Source organism: Falco biarmicus, chromosome 3 (genome assembly GCF_023638135.1).
Source record: "Falco biarmicus isolate bFalBia1 chromosome 3, bFalBia1.pri, whole genome shotgun sequence".
NCBI lineage: Eukaryota > Metazoa > Chordata > Aves > Falconiformes > Falconidae > Falco > Falco biarmicus.
Genome location: NC_079290.1, coordinates 115,328,520 through 115,349,875, shown reverse-complemented (window position 1 = coordinate 115,349,875; position 21,356 = coordinate 115,328,520). Strand labels below are relative to the sequence as shown.

Here is a 21,356-nt window from a genome sequence, read left to right as displayed (position 1 = left end):
TGCAGAGCTCTGCACTGCCACGTTTAGGGAAGTTTGCCCCTGATCCCGTCCCCGTCCCGTGTGTCCCCCCTCCCCCCCCCCCCCGCCCCCGGCTGTTTGACTTCGCACAGGACCCCACAAATCCTAAAGCTGCCCCTAGACGAGAGCTTCACATCCTCGCGTTAACCCTGCAGGGAGAACAGGGCAAGAAACTGTGATCTAAGGCCTTACACCCCGCACCCCTCCCGATCCCCTCCCCCTATCCCAGTTACACAGGCTTCGTGTCCTCCTATTAACCCTGTGGAGAGAGGACAAAAGCTAAACTATGATCCTGCTCTGCTTCCCCCATCCCATTCCCAGCTACACGAGCTTCACATCCTCCTGTTAACGCTGAAAGGAAAGAACAAGAGCTGCTGCTGATTGTAAGGCCTTGCTCTGCTTCTCCCCACCCCCTCTACCAGCCCCATCCCCCACTGCAGCTCCCATAGACTTGTATCCCTCCCATTAACGCTGAAAGGGGAGGACAGGAGCTCTGATGGGTTTTTCTCAGGCTTACTCTGTTTTCTCTCCCCCCTACCAACCAATACCAGCTCCACAGCCCTGCATAAGTGCAAAGCATGCATCTGGTCTGCTAGCACATCGAGTGAATGCCCCCTTTCCTCTGAGCTCCACAGCCCTGCAAGAAAAAAAACCACCCAAACCACAACCGATTCCCCTCGTTTTGCTTATTCATTATAATGGGTTGGAAATGTGCTTTTTAAAATGTGTGAGCTCTTGTTTTAGAAGCATCTGTGCTTTAAGAATAAGGTTTTGTCTTCTGTCATCTTGAACATAGCTCTTCATCATAAGTGCTCCATTTTCGTCCTTAAAGTTCTATTTTATTACCTCTTCTGGATCAGTGAAGGTCGGTTTAACCCTTTATATATGAAACTCAGCAGTCACTTCAGGAAAAGGTTGCCTTTTTCTTTACTAATTCATGGTTATAATAATATTTTATTGAGTAAGGGTTTTTTTCCAGACCAGTCCTGATGCATGCTGAAAGAAGTGTGTGCTTCAGCACTGATTAAAGTCATGTATGAGTTAATGAGAAGCTTGCAGAGTATGTGAAGCAAGAGAAAATCTTTAACCAGCTCTGCTGTTCCTTCTACATACCACAAACTTGTAAGCTGTAACCAGAAGGTGGATTGAATATGTGTGAAATGCTGCAGTAGGAGACTCTTGTAATTGCATCGCAGGTGGATGCTCACTCAATTAATGTATTATCATTTTCAAAATACCTCAAAGTTGAGTGGGTTTGGGGTTTTTTTTAAGTGTTTTCAGACTTCATATTTCACTTGGATGAAAGATGCTACAAGCCTACAAAGTAGTATTTTCTGGATTTATTTATTTTAAACAATCTCTTTCTTTCCCTATGCTAACTGCTTCCAGGATTAATTGATTGGTAACAGATAAGAGACTCTCAGGTGCTGGAGGAACATTAGCAGTGGTGTCAACATTCTAGTTATGGGACTTCTAATTTAAGAAACATATTGTCATAAGGAGTAAGATCAAGGCTGAATCCTGCTTCCATTTAGGCCCAAATATAAAATACATTGTGGAAGGAGTCCCCAGCGAACACTGAGAGTAATTAAGTAAAAATAAAACCTTTCCCTTCAGCCCCCTCCTTCCCCTTTTAACATAAGCAAGTAAGTGCAACACTGTTTCCAGTCCACCATTTCCATTATGTGTCCTGATATTTCTTAATTTTATATTGCATCTTAAATCCTCAAGTGACTTAAAATTTCTGTGATTTGGGGGTATTTCTAGAGCATACTTTTAAAGAAGCAATCTCACTGTGTCCCAAAAGGAGCTATTGAGTAGTCATTCCTGTAAAACGGACTGAACTTCTTACAGTTTTGCCTTTCCAAACACCCAATTTTTTTTTCTGTAATTTTCATACCTAATTGTTGAATGCCTTTTTCTTTACATTAAGTAAATATTTATTAGTACCAGTTGGATTTTTTCCCCTCTTTTTAAAAGAACAGAGCCTTGTCCCCGAGACAATCACTTCATACTGTATTGAGGAGATGACATAAAAAAAGGAATGAAGGAGAGTTCTCTTGTGTTGGGAACGTCAATGCCATTTTTGGAAAACAATACTATAGGAAATGGAAATGAAAAATATGTTTTATGCTGGTGGGAACTTGTAATGAGGCTAAGAGAGGATTTGATGTCTCAGAAAAGCAATCATTACAAGGGAAAAAGCGGGACTTTATCATCCATTTGTAAAAGTTCTCTGGCTGAATATCCTTTTGGGGAGCTGAAATTTGGCTCAAGTCTGTTTATGAACATCTGTTGAATGGAATTTTAAAAAGGCACAGATTATAATCTCAGTTTCTGTTGACTGCTTAAGATGATAAAATAAAACAATAAATGTATCTGCAAGTATGGGTTTTGTTGGTTTTTTTTTTAATAATGAGCTTCATGAATGTTCAGTAGTCTATACTACTGTTTACCTTGTCGTATATGTGTTTTCCATACATTTTTCTCTTTGGCATATAAAATATAGCCTCTACCCCTTTCTGCAGCTGTTTAATTCCATTTGAATACTTTCCTAGTAAGCTTTCAAGTTTGTTGGTTTTTTGGGTTTTTTTCTTTCTTAAGAGGAGACGCTTGGATTTTGGTGTGTCTGATATTTTTTGCACAAAGAATACAGCAATATATTTGAGGGGAAATTTTGAGAACTGTTGGGTATTCCCAGAACTGTGGCCGTTTGCTTAGATTCACATCCTGCCCACCTGTCTTCTGCTAGGTTGCTGTAAATGCAATCACTTTGTGTCCACTGTCTCTGGATAGTACTACTTCAGCATCTATTTCTGCAGTGTTTGTGACCTCCTGTTATTCAGGGAGGTCTTCACTGTAATTTTCCCTCCTATTATTTTGCCTCTTTTGCAGCCTGATGTTTTTGCTGTTGTTTTATATTCCAAGCAAGGATCCTGTGAATGCTTCAGCTCAAAATTTAGGTCATCTCTGATAGAAGGAGGAAGACCTAAAAAGTAAAAATAAGATTTCGATGTGCCTTTAAAAGTGACAACTCTTTTGGAAAAAATGTACAAACTCGTCTGTATTTTGTGGCTGTACGGGCTGGGGAGAATGGAGGGTGCCTTTTTTGATTCCAGAATGAAAGCTAAGTATCTTCATGTGCGTGTGGTTTCCTTCCCATATGCTTTCCTGGTCTTTTTCATTTTCACACCTGCTTTGAGCTTTAATCACTCAAATTATTCATAGACTTGCCCTGGAAAAAGAAGAGAGTGACCTCTTCCCATCTGGAGTAGATGGATTTACCATCAATAATTGTAAATGGACTTGGATGACTTAATAATGGTTTTTACGCTTAAAAATTTTAATTCTGTGATTTCATTGCATTTTAAGAATTCTGCGCATGGTCTTTTCCATAATGATAAGTTGAAGTTATACCATAGCTATTTATTTCTTGCAAATTATCTCTTAGCATTGGCCTCCCATCTACAAAGTGCTGATGATCCCCCACGAACAGCTGAGTCATCAAAGAACATCCATCGCTCACAGGACCAGGCCTGTAAGTTGCAGTTTTTTCTGTAATTATATAGAGTGTTGTTGATGACAGAGAACCTCAAGACAATTTATGAAATCAACAGCCGCGAAAGTAACGCAGGGCCTGTTGGGGGTTATGCATTCACATTGATTACGATTTAGCAGTCCCTCAGCCCGAGGGTATCCAAGGGGACATGGAGCCAACTGCTTCTCAAGGCGTGTGTGTTGCTGTAAGCAACAAGCTGGAATTGATAGATATCTGTTGCTATTGCCAGCAACTCTTGCTTCTCTGTTACTTTAGTGGCTTCATTTAAATTATTAAGAAACTTGTGAATCTGTTGTGTTTGTTTCCTGCTCTTCCTAGCAGCTATCTGCAGTTTTACATGTATTAAATGTGCTTAGCTTCATCTGGCCTAGATGTGTAATAAATACCTTAGTAAATGCGGTTAAGTCCAGTTTCCTCTATTAACTCAGAAGAGATTTGTTTCTTATCTGAATTGTTCCTCCATTCAGAAGGAGAGGAGGCTTGCATAGCTGGAGTTCACCTCATAAATCACCTAGACAAATTGAACTTGCGGCAGAAGAAGATACAAAATGAGAATAGTTGTGATTTAGACTCAGTGAACTTTGTGGTGTTCTGCTATGGAAAGACACTTGGCATGAGACAGAGTGAGCCACCTGTCACCAAGTGCATCTTCATGATGGAGGGACACCACGAGGCTGACTTCTGTGGGCTCAGCAATCGTGCAGTGTATTTAGATAGTTGTCCCATATTTCTTCAATGTTGTCCTTTGCATACGGCGCTGCCATTTTCTCTCTGTTACGCTTTTTCTGATGCTCAGAACGCAATGATATTTTTCACGAGCTGGAGACAGGTTGCTGGGCAGTTTGCTGTCATCTCGGCACACACTCTCTCGGTTCACAGAACAAGGTATGTTACTTCCTGGTGCTGATGCCGTAGTCTGTGCAGCTGCATGGAAGGGCCACTTCAGAAATCAGCAGCTCTTCAGCTTCCCAGGTTTTATTAACTGAGTTTAACCTTTGGTGATTAGTAAACAGATGTGTTAACTGTGTTAAGACAGTCAGTGGCCCAGCCGTTCCTCTTTGCAGTTCCCGAGACTTGTCAACCAAACTCTGCACCCTTGCCATCTCCATATCAGTATCCCTCTCTGCAGTTTCTGGCTTTTCTGTTGGAGACAGAGATGTGTAAAGATATCTTTAAGATGGCAGTATTTTTGGTGCAAAGAAGGAAAGAAAATGCTCTTTGACTTCCGAATGCCGGTGCTAGGTGCTTTTGTAACACCAGGTCACTAGCTTCTCCTTCCCCTTACTTCTCGTATTTGGTAGAATATTCATTGGGTTTAATTCTGACAGCTTCATAAATTAGGGGTAAATTCCGCGGGCCTGTCACTGGCCAGAAGAAATCCTCCACAAAAAGAGGAAGCAACTGTGGGTTGTTTTTTTTTCTAATTTCTAACAACTATTTGAAATATAAATGTTTAGAATAGTTACCATTTTCCAACTATTCCTTCAACTGAACAGCAGTCGTCGACTAAGCCCCACTTCTCAAGTGTGCCTCCCTTTGCCCTTAAATACCCTCTACATCAAAGCAGTATTTGGTGGCTTCCATTTGACAGTATCGGTCTGTTATTGATAACTTCTTTATCAAAAGATTAGAAGGACCTTCTTGGTCTTCACCAGACTCTGCTATGATATGCAGATACGTCATAATTTGCTCACTCATTTTTCAGGCTTTATCGGACAGGACTACCAGTCTGTGCAGCCACAGCAATTCATGTGACTTGGAGTGCAGGTTCTGTCTCTTCCTAACCTTCCTAACCCCATCGTAATGCTGCGGCTGTTTAGGATGATTAGAACTCTTCTGATTAGTTACCAAGCTGCTCTTTGTTTGATCTTCTGCCTAATTTAAACAATTCATCTTGTCTTTGTTCAATACAAGGTTATTTTCTACTATTAGCTCCTTTATAATGTCTTCATTACTTATTGATTACAGTTCTGAAATAGTTTGGGGTTGAGAGAGTTCTTTTTGATTCAAAGAGTGTTTGATGAATATATTTGTTGGCACCTGCAATGCTGTCCTTGTTTCCTCCCCTCCTTCCATATTTACCTTAAGGACCCTTCACAACAGTCTCGACTCCCCTCGTTACGATGGGTCTTTCCTTCTGCTAGATTAGAGCTTCCTCTTGGTGTTTTGTCATTTCTGAGTAAGGAAAGTCTGGTATCTTTCAGCTCAGTTGTTGCTTCATCTCCTCAGCTCTCCCAGGGGTCTTGCACACACTTTCAGTTCTGCCTTACGTTTTTGATTTTGTGAGGTTTCCTACTATTTACATCTCTTCACATATATCCTCTTCATACCATCTGCTACCTTCTGTTTTGCTCATCTCTGAAATGTAGTAACCATGTTTCATGCAATGTCGTTCTACATTATTTTCTTTAAGTTTAATTAAAAGATTCTGAAAGAACAAAGCAAATTAGAATTCACCCTTTCTGTGTAGACACTTTAATTGATAAGGGAACACTTAATAAAGACCTTCAAATGCCTTGACACAAATGAATTTGTAACCAAAATGTTGTACATTGTTTATCCTAAAGGTATATTATCAAGTCAACTAGGAGAGTTTTATTACTGACAAAAGTTAAGGGTATTAATGAAGAATGCTGTCTTCTCTAGAAACTCTTTTTCTTTGGAATTCAGCAGTTCTGCCAAGTAGTATTTACTTTCAAGTGAGTGTGTGGCTGTGTCTTGTTAGGTAAAAGCTGCAGTACTAAAACTGTTTCACTGAACTTAGCTTCTGACCTATCTTCTGAGGCCGTCTCTACAAAGGGATGATACATCAGTCTAGTCTGTTTGATCTAATTACAGCTATTTAACGATATGGAGCACAAGTACACTCACCCCACTTTGTTATGCTGATTTAAGGTATTTTCAGTGTTAATCGGGAGCACTGTTCTCTGGTTCTCTCTTGTATTAACTTACCTCTCAGAATATTCTGGGCAGGTATCCCATGGAGTGGTGTTCTGCTGCTCAGCTGCGTGGTTTTTTTCAGAGCGTGTTGACAGGGAATTCTCAGGAATTTGAGGATTCTGTGGGTCAACGTGACAAATTACAATTCCTTTTCTCATGGCATCCATTGATTTTTGCTGACACAATTTCTTTTTCAAAATGCTGCAAGGTTGCATGAAGAAGAAATGGGTAAATCCATTACAATGCATATTCCTGTGAGGTTGCACAGGTGGAAAGATTTAGTTCTGTGGCTTCAGAGAACTTTTGCTACTTGGTAACAGAAGAAATGCACAAAGAGAAACCAACCTGCTACTTCTACACAGGATTTTATCTGGAGCGGTTTACCCAGTGGTGTACTGTTTCTGGGTGCAGTCAGCTAGTGGTGACTGATAGCACTGGGTACTGGTGCAGAACTGGGATGGCCAGTAGCGGCAGCCAAACATCAGGATGACAAAATTGCATTCCTAGAAACCTGTGCAGATCTTGGCTGCACAGGCAGGATACAAACTAAAGACATCCCTTAACGTGCAGAAGCCCGTTGCTGTCTGCGGAAAAGCGTTATTTCTGATTCCTTCCAACTGAAAACTAGCCAGTTTTATGTCAGGGTTATTGTCACAGGATTTTTTTTTTTTACTGTATATATCTGGAGAAGGTGTTGATCTTCTATGTCATAAAGCTTGGCAACACATAAGAAATTACCTAGAGTTTTTCCCCAGGTACAGTCCCTGAATCAAATAGGGGTTATGGGGGTTCAAGGAATACACATGGTCTGTCAAGCCAGGAGAAAGAATTTATGAACACAGAGAACAACTTCTTAATGGTTGTACAGTGGCCTTGCTCATCAGTGTAGGTGATTTACCATTGAATGGATGTAGAATGGTATTACAAAACTTGTTAAGAACAAACTCATTCGAAACATGAGCTTGCCCTGTTTTGTGCAACCTCCGTAAGAGGCAGCGAAAAGTGGGTAGAAGCAAGGAATGGAAAGACAGTTTCAATGTTACGGACATCCAGTGAAAAAGCCTCTGCAAAAAAGCCATTTTTTTACATAAAAGTGTATCAAAGTAGTTTGACTTAGCAAAATAAAATTAATAAAACAAGGAACATTTAATCTGAAATGCCTTGTAAACTTTAAATTCAGAGTGCGTATGTATTTGCATAAGCGATGCACTTAACGCGCTCCTGCATCTCTTCTGGAGCTGGCAGTTGCAAGAACGTCCTCCAACTTACTGAAAGGGTAGCCTGAGACAGTGACCCAGAATGGCGTGTTCTTCATTTAAAAGTCCACTTTTCTAATTGAAATAATCCTTTCTCAGCAGTGTTCTTCTTCCTGTTATTTGCTGTAATAATAAATATAGCTGTCATAGGGACATCAGGAGGTCCTTAGATCCCATCACAACTCTGAGACGAGAGAGAGATGCTTATCTGTATCCCATACAGATGTTTGTGTATCCTGTGCTTAAAAAAAAAAATCTGAAATGAAGGGCATTCTACAACTTCCCATACTAGTGTTTTCATTGTTTAAATGTCACTTTTGTTACTTTGCCAAATCTTACTGTGAATTAACTCTATTACCTGTTCTACTTTCAGTGGACATGAACATTTGGTTGCTGACCTTTACTGAAACAAAATAGACTGTTGGTATTTTGTCCCCTCTCAATTCTCACATGAGCTCTCTCCTTTTTCTCTTCTCTTTATTCTTTTTTTTTTTTTAATTAAGCAAATCCAGTATTTCAGTCTGTTCTTGGGGGTTAGGTTTCCTCAGCCTCCCAGCATTCTTGTTGCTCTCTTTGTGCTCTTTCCTGTTAGTTTATATCTGGTTTTATTTTTTTTATGTGGTACCTGAAAAAGCCTACAATATTCCAGCTGAGATTTCACCAACACAGAGTTGAGCAAGATAATTGTTGTGGGTGTCCTACATAAAGCAGCCTTATTAAATATTTCTGTGATGTATTATCTTTATTGCATTGACTCAAATTCAGTTTGTGATCCATTATGACCACTGGCTTCTTTAGTGCAGTGCTGCCGCCCAGCCAGTTACTCCCCTCCTTGTGCATGCTCATGTCTTGATCCTTGGCTGCAAAAAAAAGGCGACTGAAAATGTCATGCCTGAAAACAAGGGGAAGAAAAAGATCTGAGGCAGCTTTTCAAATGCACCATTCTTGTGAACTCCAACTGGGTCAGCCTGCCAGTGGAAGAGGAATTGTGAGATAATGTTAATTTTCAATATTGGATTGAAATTATGTTTTCTCTTATTATTACTCAGAAAGTGTTAATTTCATATAAGTTCTAATATGACCTTGTTTGCTTGCAAATGGGGAGTCTTAAATTATAAGTTTCTTGCTCAATTTTTTTACTCTCCTGCTATTAACAAGACAAACGGAATAATTTGTTGATGTCCCTTTTAAAATATAATAGACATAGTTGCTAGATTTGAGGTGAACCAAAGTTGAATCTGAAAGGCATTTGAAGAAAGGGAAAAAAACCCACAACAGAAAAGTTACGGGATTCTGGTTTTGTCCAAAACATTAATGACATGAAGATACAATTTATGGAGGTGAGGTATGCAGTCATCTGGTCAGAACACTGGAAAAGAAGAGGGAGCACCCCACCCCCCTGCCAAAAAACCTGCAGATGCTTTTCAGCTCCATGCCCCGGCCTGTTATCGTTGATAGAAAGATGAAGAAGTGGCAGGTCTTTGACAGCATGGAACACCGTGTGTTTGAAATTATGAAAAACATCTCCAGTGGTCAAACAGTTAAGAACAGAAGATCCCAAGAAGGGCAGCCATGGTTTGTTTGCTAAGGAAAAGTACTGCTAAAGCAGGTATGTTTTGTCCAGAGAGATTAAGAGACCTTAGATGGAAAGAAATGGGTGATAGGTATCCCTGGTGATGTTACTTATGATGGAAATGAAAAGCTGTTAGTGAAAACTAGAAATACAGTGCGAGTCTTTTATGGTCTTCTGGGGGGAAGTGCAATACTTCGGCTTTTTGGGAAGCTTTACCCTTCGAAAAGCTTGTTCTTTCAACAGTTCTCTGCAGAACGAGAGGACCATTGCGCTATGGAGGTGACAGTGTGTGTAGGCTTGAATGCAACAAGGATCACTGCTTAGTTCTCCAAGCACTGTCTGACACCGAGAATTTGCTGAGCTTGTGCGTACTCCAGGGCTGGGTCAGCCTACATGTTATTGGCTCTCTGTATTTCATGCTTCTTTACGCTTTTGTGACCCGGATGAATTTAACAGGGAACTGAGCAGGGTGTTTGGTTTTCTTCTGTATGGTTCTTACACTTTTGCTCATCTTAATCCAGTTCTTTGCACCTGATACAGTGTCTGATTTTAAATCAAATCATATAACCTGCCTTCTCAAATTCTTGTCTCATTCAACGAATGTTGGTTTCAGATTTTCCTTTTATCCTTGTTATTTGATGTTTGCTTACATATTTTATTTATTGCATATAATTCAAGTGCGGCAGTAAATACAGAATTACTAATTGTAATGGATTTTCATTACACTTTTCACTATAGTATCTGAATACTTTTAAACCACCATAAATGTATCATCACATATTGCAAAGAGATTTTTCCTCTCATTTCACTGATGCAAAGCAGGGAAATTAATGGCAAAGCTGTCAGAGTTCTCCACTGTATCTGTTCCAGTGACAATAAACACATTTCCAACTTGCCCCAGTGAACTAATCGTAAGTATCTCCTTTGTGAATCAACCACCAGGTTGCAGGTGAGCTTGGAGAGGGGGCTGCTGGTGTTGGTCATCCCTCTGTTTGGACTTTCCTAACACCGAGCTCGAGGAGCCTCTGTCGGCTGCCTTATGCCAGGCTTTTGAGGCACTCATCTCTCATTTTGTCCATAAGGACATCATGCTCCAGCATAAGAACAGCTAGTCCCTTTCAGCTTGGTAGCCCCACTAGAAGGATTTTTTTAAAAGTAATTTTTCTAATAGGAAGACATTCTATTCTAGCTATCATCTTAAATGTACTCGGGCTTTTATATATATCTAGTGCCAACATAATCCTTTAGCTTAAATACCTGTCTTCAAACCATAATCTATGTATACAAATGAATGCTATCCTGTCTCGGCCTTTCTTTTGTTGGAGTTAGCTGAAATAAAACACTGGTGTTTTCTTACGATAGATTCTTTGCTCTTCCAACAGTCTTAAGAAGCCTTTTCTATGACTATTCTAGTTTTCACTTATCATTCTTGAATATAAACCCTACCAAAAATTCTGCAAGAGAGCTGTTGCCATAACATCTGGATGTGCCTTACCTGATCCTTAGATCGCATTTGTCATCTTCATTTTTGTGATGTTTAGTCACTTCTGTGACTAAATATTGCTTCTGAGTCTTCATCCTTCTCTATTAACTGTGATGAATTCCCAGTTTACAAGAATTTTGGCTGTTAGTCCCTGTGTGAACAGCCTTGTGATTTGCATTAATCTTATTACTGCATTCCACCAGTCCGTTCCTCAGGATTCCTGTGCTGGTCCAGAACCTCATCCAGTTCTTCATTTACAATATTCCAGTCTTCTGTATTGATGCTTTGTGCTTTTGTCAGTGACTAGCTGTATTAATACTCTTTTTTTTTTTTTTTTTTTTTTTTTTTTTTTTTTTTATGCGTCGTGCTCATGTCAGTTGAAAAAATAGCGCCAGTTCTGAGACCAGTGCTGGAGCTTTTAAAACACTCACTTCCTAGCCCAAAAGTTCCCATTTCAACACAACTCAGCCGGGGGTTTTTAGCCATTTTTTACACACAAAACTTTTCTTGCACTAATCTTCATATTTTCCACTTTAACTTGTATTTTCACGTATGGCAGGAGATCAAATGCTTTACTGAATTTTAGGTGGGTGAGATCAACCGTGTTTTCCTTTACCAAGAAAAATCTGTTTTCTTATCAAAGAAAGACATCAGATTTGTCTGGCATGATTGCCTTTGTTAAATCTATGTTGCGTTTTATCTGTTCATTTTCCTCTACATCTTTTCCCCCTCCAGGGGAAAAATAACTTAGGGTTTACATCTTGCTGAGGTCAGGTTAGTTAAGTCTCTAGTTGTCTGGACATTACTTTCCAAGTCTCTGGCTTGATTTTGAGATGGGGGTTTTTTTTCCCTTTCTCCCCATAATAGGACGTCAATTTTAGATTATTTTTGTACCCCTAGAGGTGGCTCTCTCTCATTTGTATCACAACTCAACTGTAGTGCTTCATGTTTTGTTTGGGTTTTGTTTGTTGATATGGGGGGGGTTTGCTGGTTTTGGTATTTTTAAAGAAAGATGCTATGTCATGGCTGTTGATACAGCAAAAAGTCATGAATTTTGAAGTACTGCAAAGTCCTTAAAAAAAAAAAATAATGAGAAGTTTCTTAACCAGTGATAACTGAATCCAGGACTCTGTTATCCTGTGCAACTGTTGATGACTACCAGTGGATTATTACAGCCCATGGCAACACTGACATTCGGAAGTTACATTCCTTGTGCTGCTTCAGCGTTATTCACTGCTATCATTCCTGTCTTTAAACAGAAAGTGTGCCAGCTACTCTACACATTTGTGCAAGGTAGTCCTTAAGAAGATACAGTCTCAGAATAGACAAGAAAAACAAGACAATAGGAAGATCGTGACTCTGGAGGGTCAGGATTACATCGAGAGGGCTGCAGTGCTCTCTGACTGCAGGAACCCATGCCACTGGAAAACCCAGGTCATGTTTCCTGAAGGTAGGAAAAAATAATATTTTTAGATTCTTTGTTTCCCAATGTATGTAGTTACACTCCTTACCCATACACGTAATGAATATGAACCTTTCTGAGCACATTCTGCTCAGGTACTTCATTATAAAGGTAGGAATGTAAGCAACGACCATTAAATGCTTGGATTTGGGGTGTGCTTTTTTGTCATTTTGGTTTGGGTTTGGGGGTTTTTTTTTGGCCAGATATACTCAATATTTTTATAAAGGTTTGAAAACAAGGTCTGTCTTTTTTTTAATGATTTTTCAATAAGTCTGGAGCTCAGGATTCTGTTTTACGGAGAACGTTAACAATTCTGACCAATGCCTTTGTTTCACTGAAAGCGCATGTGATAATATCAGCCTTTATAGAGAAGTAATATTGCTAAGGTTTGATTGCAGGCCTCTTTAAAGTCAGAGATAACTGTTAGATTAAAATGACCTTGTTTCACAAATCCAGTAGCAAATTCTAAAAGTTCCAGCAAAGCTGGTCTGAATGTGCTTAAATTTTTGTTTCTAATGCAAGTGAATTTCACTGAGGTAAAGTTACAGAGTTTTACTTTTAGGCCATGTTCACTTGAGCTAGATTACAGGATGGAGGCCTTAAAAGCAGAAAATCAGTCACATCCCTGCATGCAGACTTCTGTGCGCGCGTGAAGTCCTAAAGCTCCCCATGTGGGTTAGATTACAGAATTAAGATTTTGAAATACACATTTGCGGGTGACTGTTGAAAGGTAGGTCAGTAGAATTTCTGTCTGACCCTTTCATGATCGAATGTTTCAAAGCTGGTCAACACCTTGTTTACGTGGAATATTGCAATTGTTTTGCTTTATTAAATTTTCTATCAGTTATTTGTGCCTGCCTTTGTACATCTGAAATGAAGGGACATTACTAAGTGTTCTCCCTGTAGCATGAATATTTAATAGTTTGTGTGTTCTTTCTGTCTTGTGTGTGCCTGTATAATATCAACAAAACCTCTTAATATCTGTTTTTGCACAAGATTTTCAAAGCACATCATATGACTGAGTCATAGTGCTGAGCAAACTAAGCTGTAGTTTCACCTAAAATACTAGAATATATTTGCCAAATGGTGGTATTTGACAAATAAGCATGGATTCAGCTAACTTCCCCTGGAGATTTCATTTCAGTTTGATCTGAGTTCCCAGTATGGATGAACTGGTGTCTTTTAGAAATTTTAAAAAAATCTTTAGCCCATTTAAAAAGATGCTTTTTCTTTGTTTTCTCAGAGGTACAATACTAATTTTCTCGAGCTGGGAGCTGGTATGAGTATTGTGGACAGATCCGGCAAAGTGCTGAGTATAAGGTTAACTTTAAGGGAGTACATGCCTAAAATCACCGGGGCTGCTGATGTTTAAAATTACGCATATACTTAAGTACTGCCATGGCCTGAGGCCAGTGGCTTTTGCATCTTCTAGGACTGAGCCCTAAGCAGACTACAGTGAATGGTTGCAGCTGAATTTTCTTTTTCCATTTTAAATATAAGGTTTAAAGCACAAAATCTGACAGCTGTTTAATTTAAAATACTTATTTTAAAAGTGAGGCATGCAATATGCGGAGTCGATATGCCTGGTTTCTTTCTTTCTGTCTCCCTTGGCATCCCAGCTCACTCCTCTAGAGCGTTAGTGCAGGGCTTGCAGTTTTCAGCGGTGCTCCGTTCCTGCTTTATCCTCTTCCATCTTTTCCATCTGCTTCATTCTGTTTGGAAAATGGCAATGTAGAATGTGTTTGGTGTAACCTTAATCCTGACCAGCATCTGGGCTCCGTTTAAAAAAAAAAAAAACACATCTACTGCAGGCAAGGTTTCTGTATGTTTCCCTGCTTTAGTAAAATAAAGTGTGTGTGTGTGTGAGAACAAAAAATAACTGTAGCAAAATAATATTTATTTTAATTGAGACGTTCATTAATATGTAGGGTTTAATGTGTTTTCCTATATACATGGACAAACCGTGGTGTTCATAATTCTCACCCCACCACTATCCTGGTGGGTGTCACGTCGGAGGTGAACCAGATTTGCACCATTTTAGAAAAGGAGTGAAAGCATGGGGGGGTGGGGGGGTGTTGTCTTTAAATCTTCTTTTAACAGCCACGCTGTTAATTACTCACAAATATGTAGAAGTTAATGCCACCATAAAAAATGTGAGGAACTGAAATTCCTGTGCGCTGCCTTATGCCGTTTCCCTATTAAACTTTCACAGGCCTTTCAGAGGTCCCCGGTGGCAAGGCGATTCCATGAAACGCTCCAGAAGAAAGTCACCAGGATGAAGTTGTGGCCACCGGCCATGGCTACCGACGCATCCTCCACTATGGCCCGCCCGCCCCGGTGCCACTAGCCCAGCCGGGGCAGACCAGCCGCCCATCAGGTCGGTGTAGCCGCTTCTGGGGGGCTCCTCCCGGCCGCCCCCGCGGGTCCCGGGAATTGTGTGTGTGTGTGTGTGTAGCTCGGTGCTGGGCACCGGGCGCCTCTGGGAACCTGGCGCTGGCTGCCTGCAGCACCTGGGGACCGCGCACATGCCTCGGTAATTGCGCACCCCGCGGAGTGCCATTGTGCTCAGCCACACGTTAAAACAGCCGCTTCTGAGCCAGTTCCGATCGCTGGGGTGTGACTCCTCAGTACAAAGCGCAGAATAACGCTTTCCAGCCAATTGCGCTCCCCCGGTGGCTGCCCCCCCCCCTTGCCATTATTATTATTATTTTCCCTTTTGCTCTTTGATTTTCCCGATCCCGGCGGTACCGTGCGCATCTGCCCGCCGCTCTCGGCTCGGGGCTCTTGAACTTCACTGCCCGAGCAGCCGCAGAGGTCGCTTCTGAGCAGCACCAAAAGGTTGTGTTTTGGTGGTTTTTTTTTTTTTTAATTCCACACCCCCCCCCCCCTCGTCCCGGCCCAGTCCCTCGTGGCCGGAGTGGAAAAGCACGTTTAAATCCTGAACTCGGATTTCCCACGTGGTGTCTCGTTGAGCTGCTGTCACAGCCACGCCGTGCACTCCCCACACGGGGCGAAGGCGCTTCTTTTCTGCCTCTGCTGAGAACGTAGAAGGTGATTAACATTTTTAATCAAGCGGTATTTTCAGGACACCGCACTTAACCCAGTCTTGTGCGACAAGCGAACTCTCGTCATCCACAGATTCTTGCTTTTTTGATCCACCACCGAGTGGACAAATAATGAGGGATTAAAGTTCTGCTCCACCTTCCGTGGGTGACCGTTCAAGGGATCAGTGTTTGTCAGCGATTTGAGGGTTAATCCAGACAAGTTTATAGCGTTTGGCATTCTGGGTCTGTATACATGGAAAGAGCATGTGTGGGTTTGAAGTGAAGAATTAGCAGCGTGTACCGGGAGACAAGAACAATTGTTTATGTGAATATAGGATATATTGGAGAAGCGGCTAAGCATTACATTGCGGGGGGTGTGTGTGTTGATTTTTCACCACATTGGGGGATTGTGGTCCTAATGCACAGTGTTTCAACGTGCTCTGGGGAGAAACGGGGCGGGGGGGGAGGCAGGGGAGTACCCAAAGTTGCATCTGGTCTTCAGACCTGGCTGTAATTTCTTGGGGAAGGTGTCCCCTACCTCGAATTACTTCGTTTAAACAGACCTAGAGCACGCCTCATCTTTAAGGCCTTTTTCCTGATGTCTCTAGGAGGCACCCTTCATCGAGCAAGGAGACAAAATCTTGGCAAAAAGAGCACCGAAGGATGTGAACCCCTCGGAAAATTCCACTTCCTGCACAGCAGCGCTTGTCCTTGGGTCTCTCACTCATTCCCATGCTCTTAACAAGGGATTTCTGCCTGAGGCTACCGCACCAACTTTCTAAATAAATGCCGTGCTGCAGCGAACACCGAGCTCGCCGCTCCAGCAGCTAATCTCGGCTCAGTACGAGCTCGCTCTGCTCTCTTCCTACTTCCCTCCATTTTATTTCTCCACCGGTTGGGTTTTTTCCCCTCTCTCTCCCCTCTCATCAGCAGACTCCAACTCTCTCTCCTGCTGAACTTGCCGGGAACAAAAGGCTCCGTTCCAGATCCAGCCCGCAGTTGCCGTGAGAAACTTCCTCGCCAGCGCTGTCTGTCGCTCCGCGCTCCCTCCCTCGCTCGCTCCCTCCCTGCCTCGGTAAAATGGCAGTGCAAGGGCTTGATGAAAAGGGTGAAAAAACCTCCTTTCTCAGCGCCTGCCTCTCCCGCAGCAACCCCCCCCTGCCCCAGTCGTGACGCCTGAACTCAAACTTCTCTAAAAATACACTTTAGGAGGGCAGAATTTGACGGGAGGGATTTTTTTTTTTTTTTTCTAAACACTCTACTGAAAAGAGCAGCTGAGGGTGGGAGAAGCGCAAAGGGACAGCTCTGGGGAGCCGGCAGCCTCCCTCATGCAGCCGACCCTGCTGCTGGTTTCACCTCCCTGCCCGGCATCGCCAGTTCCCAAGTACTTGAAACAGAATAACAGTTTTCCTTCACTGGGAAAAATCCAGGCCCAGAGTTGAGGTCTTTCTCTTTTCGCAGCTTTAAAAGCCTTTTTTTAACTCCTCCGAGTGAGGATTGCAGTGTAACGCGGCTGCTCCGCAAGCCCACCCGACAGGTCCCAAATCTGGTGGGATTCGGGAGGAAATTAGACGGTTGGCTCCTGATCCAGTGCAGGGGTTTTTAGAAACTCCGCTCCGCGTTTTGGTTGTCTTTTTTGCCCTTTTTTTTTTTTTTTTTTTTTTTTTTTAAGTAGATTTACTCTTCCTTCCCCGAGCGCTCAGCACCAGAGAGCTGGGGTGTGAGGGGGCCGTGAGCCCGCTGTGTACACCCGCGCGTGGAAAGTAAATGGGGTTCGCTCTTGCCTCCCACTTTCTTATGGTGCCCCCCACCCCCGAACATCGGGGGGGTTTCTCTGGAATGACTCAGTCCCAGCTCCAGCCTTATTTTCATCGCCGGGGGAGAGCTGCTCTCCCTCGGTCAGCCCCGAATCCGCGCACATCTGCCCCAAACCTCGCTCCTGCGCCCCCCCGGCCACGCCGGTGCTGGCGGGGGTGGGGGCGCGGGGCCGCGGACACGCGTGGGCTCGGTTCCCGCAGCCGCCGCGCAGGATGCGCGGGGGGCTCGGCGGGGCTGCGCGTCCCTTCCCCTCCGCGCACTCCGCTTCGCCTTTTCCTCCTCCTAGCGAGGGCTGCTGAAATAATGCGTTTCCTTGAGTCAGGCCGAGTCGCTCTCCTCGCTTGATGCGCATCCAAAGTTTTGCAGCTCCCTGTCAAACGCTCGCACCGGAGTCTCGCGGGCCGGCCGAGGAAGGGGCTCGGTCCCTTCCCTTTGTAACCTCCCGCGCCCGCTCGGTGGGAAGCAGCAAAATCCCGTGGAAAATCCACTCCTGCCTTTGAGCTGTGCTGCTGCTTTCAGCAAACTGACGGAGTTACCTTCGGCTGAAACTCCACTTCAGTTGGCAGTGCAGAGCTCTCGCCGCCTGCCCCACTGCCATTGTGTCAGCGCCCAAGAAGGAGATTATACAATATCTTGACATTTTTTTAAGAGGATAAATAAGCATTGTCTTCGCACGATGCCCCGCACATCAGCCACTCACAGCAAACAAATCCAGCAAATAATATTAATCTTGGTGGTTGTGAAGCTGCCAAGGAGGGCGCTTAACCTAGATATGACAGTGGCTAAAATACTGGAAGGAACGGGCTGGGCAACTATAAACATATTTACAGGAAATGTAATTTTCTTTAGCAAAACTACTCTCAGATAAGCTGAGGCACAGTAGATAACCTCTCCTTACTCCATTCCGTATTTTGCAGCGTGCCCCATGAATTATAATAGATGGGTCTCTTGTTCTTGGGTCCAGTCTGCATATCTCAGCATACTGTGCCTTTCAGTAAAATGGAAGAGCATCCTTCTTCACCCAACTAGATTAATTGCTTCTCAGCTCGTTAGTTGCACTAGTTAATACTTTATTCTAAGAACTCTACCCGATTCCTGAAGTAACAATCCAGTCCACGTTTGTAGCGAGTTGAAAGGCTGGGGATAACGATAACGTGTGTGTGAGCGTGAGGGAGCGCGGCTGACTTTAGTCCGGTTTCCATGTCAACGATTCAGTCCATATTTGCCATCACACAGTTGGCAGAGCCTTTTTTTTTTTTTTTTGGGGGGGGGGGATAGTGGTGGTAGTGGGAGACACTACTCCTGTTTCTAGTACTCTAATCTAGACCAGGTTTCCTAAACTGCCTTAGTGTTGGGTTAAATGGCATGGCCACCTTCATGAAGGAGACTTCCACTCAGGAGGAGCCAGGCTGGTGCTGGTGGCCTGCAGTGCCATGTGCGAGCGCTGGGCTGGCTCCCCAGCCTATCTCGGCAGCCAGGGGCTGAGCCTGTCACAGAGGAAAGCGTGCTCAGCACTTAGGGAGATGGGGAGGAGAGGACTGCTGCATGCTACTTAGCAGGGATCGCTCAGGCTGAGAAAGAGAGCGTCGGCACGTTGCAATGAAAAGGCTCGTCCGGTTCTGCTGGGAAGCTGGTAGTTACGACACGGGATGACATGACCGGCGGGAGGATTTTCAGCTATTAGGTGGAAATGTTGTTAAGAACTGTACTGTCATCTACTTCCCAAATCCCATAGTTAGAGATTCATCGAATGCCTTAGTATTTAGTAAAGTGCCAGGGCCTCATTGATGAGGCATATTCCAAAATCTGCTTCAGCTTTCACAAACATTTGGTAAAGTGAGTGTCTCCTCATTGTGTGGGTGGCTGGGGAATCCAGTCTGCTTTTCACATTACGATCAACACCAGGTTTCTTAGTCTGCCATAGTGCTCTTTGAAGAAGATTCCAAAAGACTGACACGTGTAGAGAGGTTGCCAGCTCTGGGATGGGGTCTTTGGATACACCTGAGCTGCACCCCAAGCTCCCCAGCTGTGGCCGATGAACTTCTGGTGGGGCTCAGTTCGATGGCAGGGCTTTGCTTCCTCGGAGTAGGCTGTAGCTGTGGAGCTGGGGAGATGGTTGCTTGAGACGGTTCTGGGATTAAACGGCAGAATTCTCTCCGGTTTGTTGTTAGTTTGGTTTTTTTAAAGTTTAGCATGAATGAAACACCTGAGGAATATATTGGTGCTGTGGCACACTACAGCCCACCACAGGCATCAATAAAGCCACTGGGCCTCGCTTGTGAGGCTACCCTGATATGTTGAAGGAGTTTTTCCCTCCGCTTCTTTGTCCTTCTAGAAGCCAGGGCGTTGATCAAGTATCAGAGGCACCTCTGAAGAGAGCGTGTAGATCAACTTTTTGTTCTATCATGTTCCACAGTTTTCAGGCTCTCCTGAAGGAGAGTTTCTTGATGGTTTTGCTGCTCTGTGGTCCACACTGGTCTCAGTGAAGCCACAGAGCCTCCCCTGTGTGATTCTAGCACCAGACTGGGGCTCCAACCTTCGTGAAGGCCTTTGAGCACTATCACAATACCGATGTCATCATTTATTACCCTTTTCTTTCTAGAAGTTTATTTACAGCTGTGGAGAAAGGCCAGTGGACCAGTTTGCTGCGATGGAATCTGCTCTGCATTGCACAGTCAACTGTAAAGACTGTAAAACGGCAAAGCTGCCTGTTCGCGCGCCTGCAGGGCAGTTGATTGCTCTAGAATACATTCAAAATTTTTCTGTTTATTGCCCTGTCCCGCCTTCCCTCCCACCTTCCAGCTTCGGAATAAACCCCTTTGTTCTGCCACCTGCATTCTAGCTGATAAATATTTTACATTATAAGTTTTATAATGAGCGTGAGGGTTGAGTTGACAGCAGCAGACACCGAGATCTTCAGCTCATCCATAACAGGCATGCGGCGCCGGTGCTGACTCGGTCCGTCTACGCGTTGCCTTGCCTCTGGCTCCGGACTCAAGTGTCCCCACCACCATCACCAGTGCTGTTAAAATGGGATTTTGTGTGGGGTGGTTGTCAGAGGCGGGCCGAGCCCCGCGCTTTTTGGACTGTCCAGCTGGTAACGGAGGTCACTTCTCCGTTTTTTGCTGAGGTGATGTTCTAAATTGGCAGCCCCGATCAGACCTCAGAAGTGTCTTGTGACTCTCCACCCACTGTTTTCGGATGTCTTCTCTCTCCTTAAGGTTGTATTTGCTTAAACTTCACTTTTCCAAATATTTCCACGTTCCAGTGGAGGCACCTGGGACCCAGATCTCAACCGCACTGTGGCTGCCATTTTCACTAGGCAACCGTGCCCTGATTTCCAAGCGCTTGGGTTTTATAATCCGAGTAACTCATCTCTTTCTATCTGCCAGGCTCTCCCGCAGACCCGTACCACCCGAAGTAACGCACGCAGCTACAGAACCCGCTGGCGCAGGACAGGCCGTGTCCAGGACGGAGTTCCAGGTACGTTTCTCTCCTTTTTCCCCGCGGTGGGATGGAGGAGGTGGGAACGTGGGTCTGCGAGGGTTGCTGAAGAGCGTGGGCCAATTCTCGGTTCACCTCCTGACGGCCAGGGAGCTGCGGCACCCGCGTAGCCCTCTGCGATTGCCAGAGCATCCCGGGTGTTGCTCAACGTGTTGTGTCTAGACACGTTCAGGTGGTTTTGGTTGTCCGGATCTGGCCGCCCCCGGGTTTGCTCCTGGTTAGGTGCCCACGGCCCTGGCTTTGGCAGGAGCGGGAACCCGACTTTTCTTGGATGTCCGTGCGTGCAGTTGAGAGCCCTGGCGCGCCGCCAATGCCTTTTCCAGAGGGACACAACCAGCGGAGAGGAAATGACAACCGCTAACAGTTTGCAAAAGGCTAATTCTAAATGGAATTTCTAGGGACAAAGAAGAGGCGCTTCGTTAACCCACGGGCCATCTCCCCGCCGACACCCCGCGGCTCGGCCCTGCGCCCCCCTCCCGCGGGGCTCGCGCTGCGGGACGCCCCCGCGCTGCCCCCCAGGGCTGCCCCGGCGACGTAAGGCAGGTCGCCCCCCAGCCCGGGGCCGGGCCCATGCCCACCCCCCTCGTCCCCCCCCCCCCCCCCCCCGCCCGCCCCGGCGCGGGGCTCAGCTCCGCGGATCCGCTGCGGGTTTTGCGTGCGGCAGCTCCGCCGCGCCGAGCCGCCAGCGGCCGGGGCCGG

At 44.3% G+C, this 21,356-nt stretch overlaps 1 protein-coding gene and 1 long non-coding RNA gene across 5 annotated transcripts in view; one reads left to right on the top strand and one right to left on the bottom strand.

Moving 5' to 3' along the window:
- The window catches only part of ARID1A (AT-rich interaction domain 1A), an 83,381-nt gene that overhangs the window by 520 nt on the left and 61,505 nt on the right, over nucleotides 1-21,356 (top strand). The window contains exons 2-5 of one of the 3 annotated variants that reach the window (XM_056330348.1): nucleotides 3,470-3,556; nucleotides 12,089-12,279; nucleotides 14,504-14,668; nucleotides 15,944-20,636. In XM_056330348.1, the coding sequence (XP_056186323.1) occupies nucleotides 20,355-20,636 (282 nt within the window). In that variant the 5' untranslated portion in view covers nucleotides 3,470-3,556; nucleotides 12,089-12,279; nucleotides 14,504-14,668; nucleotides 15,944-20,354. Of the gene's footprint in view, nucleotides 1-84; nucleotides 3,557-12,088; nucleotides 12,280-14,503; nucleotides 14,669-15,943; nucleotides 20,637-21,356 lie in introns of those variants that run through there. The other 2 variants (XM_056330351.1, XM_056330350.1) reach the window with 2 other exon arrangements.
- LOC130145493 (uncharacterized) lies at nucleotides 3,341-6,856 on the bottom strand. Of its 2 annotated transcripts, none has more exons than XR_008820588.1 (2): nucleotides 6,530-6,856; nucleotides 3,341-6,005 (listed from the first exon to the last, which is right to left on the bottom strand). It is a non-coding gene; the product is annotated as an uncharacterized LOC130145493 (long non-coding RNA). The 2 variants fall into 2 exon arrangements; XR_008820589.1 differs by having other exon boundaries at nucleotides 3,341-5,935.